Source organism: Austrofundulus limnaeus, unplaced genomic scaffold (genome assembly GCF_001266775.1).
Source record: "Austrofundulus limnaeus strain Quisiro unplaced genomic scaffold, Austrofundulus_limnaeus-1.0 Scaffold690, whole genome shotgun sequence".
In the NCBI taxonomy this organism is placed as follows: Eukaryota; Metazoa; Chordata; class Actinopteri; order Cyprinodontiformes; family Rivulidae; genus Austrofundulus; species Austrofundulus limnaeus.
The window spans coordinates 55,666-59,190 of record NW_013953092.1 but is presented as its reverse complement, the minus strand read 5'-3'; the positions used below and the strand labels follow the sequence as shown (position 1 = coordinate 59,190).

The window sequence follows — 3,525 nt, the reverse complement described above, 5'->3', positions numbered from 1 at the left end:
ATATACGAAAGTTTAATGTTTATCAGTACTTTACAGAAAATAATGAACTTTATCACAATATGCCAATTTTTTTAGAAGGACCTGTAGTGCTTGCTACTAAATCTAATGACATCAAACGAAGGACATCTCCCATGTGGGGAACTTTGAACTGACCTGTCTCACACTGATTTTAAGATCATTTGTTCAGCTACCAAACTCTATTTTCTGTTTTCATGAATTTTTAAACAGAGTAATTTAACTTTTTTTTCATAAAAAATATTTTCAAAGTGTCAAACATAAAAAAAAGCTGCYAGGTTTCTGCTGCTGCTGCTGCTCATCCACAGGCTGAGCTACACAACAGTTTCTGGCTGCAGTATCTTCAACTTAAAGAGGAACTAAACCACAAATCAACTAAAGTGGGCTTTTAGAGATGTGGGGAACTTTTTTTTAGTGGCAGAGAAGGTTGGGAGGGAGTTATTTGATTTGATTTTTATTTCTGGCTTTGAAACGTAAAATAAATTTGAAGCTGAGTTTTTGAAAAAATACGTGATTTCTTTATATGTCAGTATATCTGCAAAATGGGGGGAAATCTGTATAATTTACAGACAAACCATAAAATTTGACATGTATGTTGATGCTTATTCCTGCGAGTGGGGCGGTTGCTCACTATCTGTTTATCATTACTGAGTCTCTCGGCTCTGCAGGGGTTTTTCATGTCGGCCTGCCTCGCTCTGACTGCCTCTGCCTCCGTAGCGGTGTGGTGTGTGTGTGTGTGTGTGTGTGGGACAGAGCAGAAAAGAGACGAGGCTCTGGCAAAGAGCCTCTGTGTCTTCTGAATATTCCAAGGACAGAACATGCGTCAGTCCCGGACTGAGCTGTCTTGTGAATTTCAAAYGAACCACAGAAACAAACAGAAATGAGAAAATATTCTTCTTGTGTTGTTTTGGACCGAAGTTTGTTACCTGAACTTTACATGTTAGTTTGTAACAACTAAACATGAGTTTCCATATATATCATGAAACTTTCCTTTTACTGTTTACAAAACACATTAACGTCTTTAGAAAGGTTTTCAGAAATGCTACCTTGTCAAATTAAGCTAGCTGACACATTCCCTCCCTTTCACGGGGGGGGTTAGTTCTACTTTAACATCTACCACATCAGACTAATATCAGTTAAAAAAGGGAAAAACCCAGGAGGAAAACAAAAGTGAAGACACATTTCCTCCAAAACACCCAATTTATTGTAAAACTTCTACAAATGGAGCCAAAAAGACCAAGTCCAGCCTGTGATTAAAGAGTGAAGCAGAGATATCAGAGCTGCCAACTTTACCAGGTCAAACTATTACAATAATAAAAAAAATCATTATATATTTACATATAAAACAGACCCCTCAGCACCTAAAATACACAATAACTCTACAGCAGTGTTCACTAAAACCACTCTGTTGCTTAGCTTTTGTTTACGTGTTAAATAAATAACTTTTGTTTTGCATTCACTGCCCTGTTTAACCTGCAGGGCTCCTGTGGGTCTCTGCATCATTCTGYGCTCAGTTGAAATGGTAGTAATCTGTTCCTTCCTTCAACTGCAAAGAGTTGAGGTTTTCCTCCAGAACACCTCCTGTCATGTCCTACGGATGGAAAAAAAACAGCACAATAAACACAGAAAACCACACAGTCAAACTAAAACTTGATCCGAGACGAATGAAAAAACAATGGTCCAACACAAAAACTTCAACCAAACATTACATGTATAAGCAACTGTTTAAAGGGGCAATATCATGTAAAATCAACTTTTTTGAGTCCTATATCATGTTATAATGTAACACTCTCATAAAAACATGCCCAAAGCCTTGCTTTGACTCATTCATGCATGTTTGAGAAATCCTGCAGCGATTTTATGAAGCCATGCTGAGGAGCAAAACRACAGGTGGGGACCAGAAACACCTTTTGGGACCAGAAAGGCCCCTGGGTTGTGTCCTTTTGGGACAAGCTCCCCCTCTGGGATGCGTCTTTACGCTGAACTTCCTCATGCACCCCCACCCCCCACTTCCCCCCGCGACTCCGGCAGGCTACGTGCTGAAATGGGCGTGACTGAAGTGGTTGGATTTTCTTAAAGAGACAGAGACCTTTTTCAAGACGTTTAGAAATTGTCAAGATGAGAAGTAAATTGTTTTGGGGATTTTTACAAATACAGTATATAGCTCTTTCATAAGCTGAAAATGTGACATAGTTACTTTATTTTAGTATAAAATTGAAATATAGGCTTGGAAAGCACATAATATCGCCCCTTCAAATGCTACTCTTTTTACTGTTTCTTATTAAACCAAAATGTTGTAACTGGAGTAAAGATGTCTGAACACATGCAGTGGAGAGAAGCATGCTCACTATGAAAATCATTTTACTTTTGGGTGAACCCAAGTGTGTGTGGATGCTGCAGAAAATCAGGCCATGATGGAGTCCAGTTTTCTTTGTCCTCTGTCTGATAGCCTCTACCAATTCTCATAATTGAGCAATTACTGTAACAGAACCCTTAGGTGGGGTCACTCTAGATCTGAATCTGGCAGAGTGATAAATAAGCTATTACTGATTTAACTGTCCCAGCAGCTGTGTACTTGTGTTTCCACGTATATTTCTATATTCAGTATAAGCAAAACATCCCTATCTTCTGAAAATAAAGAAGTGAACAAACACCGCACTGAAACTGTGACGCACACATACTGAACATTCATTTAGGACATTGAATGTTTGCACTGGCACACAGTGATCAAAGATCATGCTGCTGTTTCTGCCCATTTCCTGACAGACTCCYRTTTGTTTCTGTGTTTTACATCCTGCACAGGGCACACGCCCTGAATCATTATGTTGTTAAGCTGGATAACAGACCCGAGGGACGAGCGGTTGGAAACAACAAACAAAAGTCACACAAACATGCCATCAGTTTACCAGTTTGACACAGATAATGAAGGGGCTCGTGGCATCATTGTAGTGCAAGATCGGGACTTTAGGCTTTGGTCTCTCCTGGAGACGTGGCAACAAAAAGAGAAGCAGACAATCTATAATTATAATCACAACCAAACCTGYTGTACCTGATATCCACAGCCACTCACCTGGGATTCCTCATACGTGTAGAAACGTTTCTGGATCTTGTTCYCATCCACATCACAGAAAGCTTTGACCTGATGTAACACAACAGTAATAACACACAATTTAAGCAGAACTTTACATCAAGTCCCAAAACTACAAATAAACCACGACTCGACTGGTGTTTCACATCTGATATCAACATACTTTCTTCTGATTGATGGGGTTCAGGCTTCGGTACAGCTTCCGGCCCTGTTTCCCAGCATTCCATATGGTAAAGTTTTCCCATTGGCTGAGAACTCTCTCCTGCAGGAAGTCGACACGCAGCTTCCATATAGTATTTCTGGGAATGAAGAGAAGTTGTCAATGTCTAGTGGTGTAAGAAGAAGATTCATTATTAACATTAACAAGCTGAAATCTATCAGTTAAATAAGACTCAAACCATTTTAGAGCTGTTCCTGTAATC

At 39.6% G+C, this 3,525-nt stretch overlaps 1 protein-coding gene across 1 annotated transcript in view; it reads right to left on the bottom strand.

Annotated features, from left to right (window-relative positions):
- Positions 1–1,196: 1,196 nt before the first annotated feature.
- Positions 1,197–3,525, bottom strand: part of b3gntl1 (UDP-GlcNAc:betaGal beta-1,3-N-acetylglucosaminyltransferase-like 1) — a gene marked incomplete in the record, with an annotated part of 24,853 nt that continues 22,524 nt past the window's right edge. The window contains 4 exon segments of the mRNA XM_014027856.1: positions 1,197–1,606; positions 2,922–2,996; positions 3,086–3,154; positions 3,267–3,402. Of these exon segments, the coding sequence (XP_013883310.1) occupies positions 1,526–1,606; positions 2,922–2,996; positions 3,086–3,154; positions 3,267–3,402 (361 nt within the window).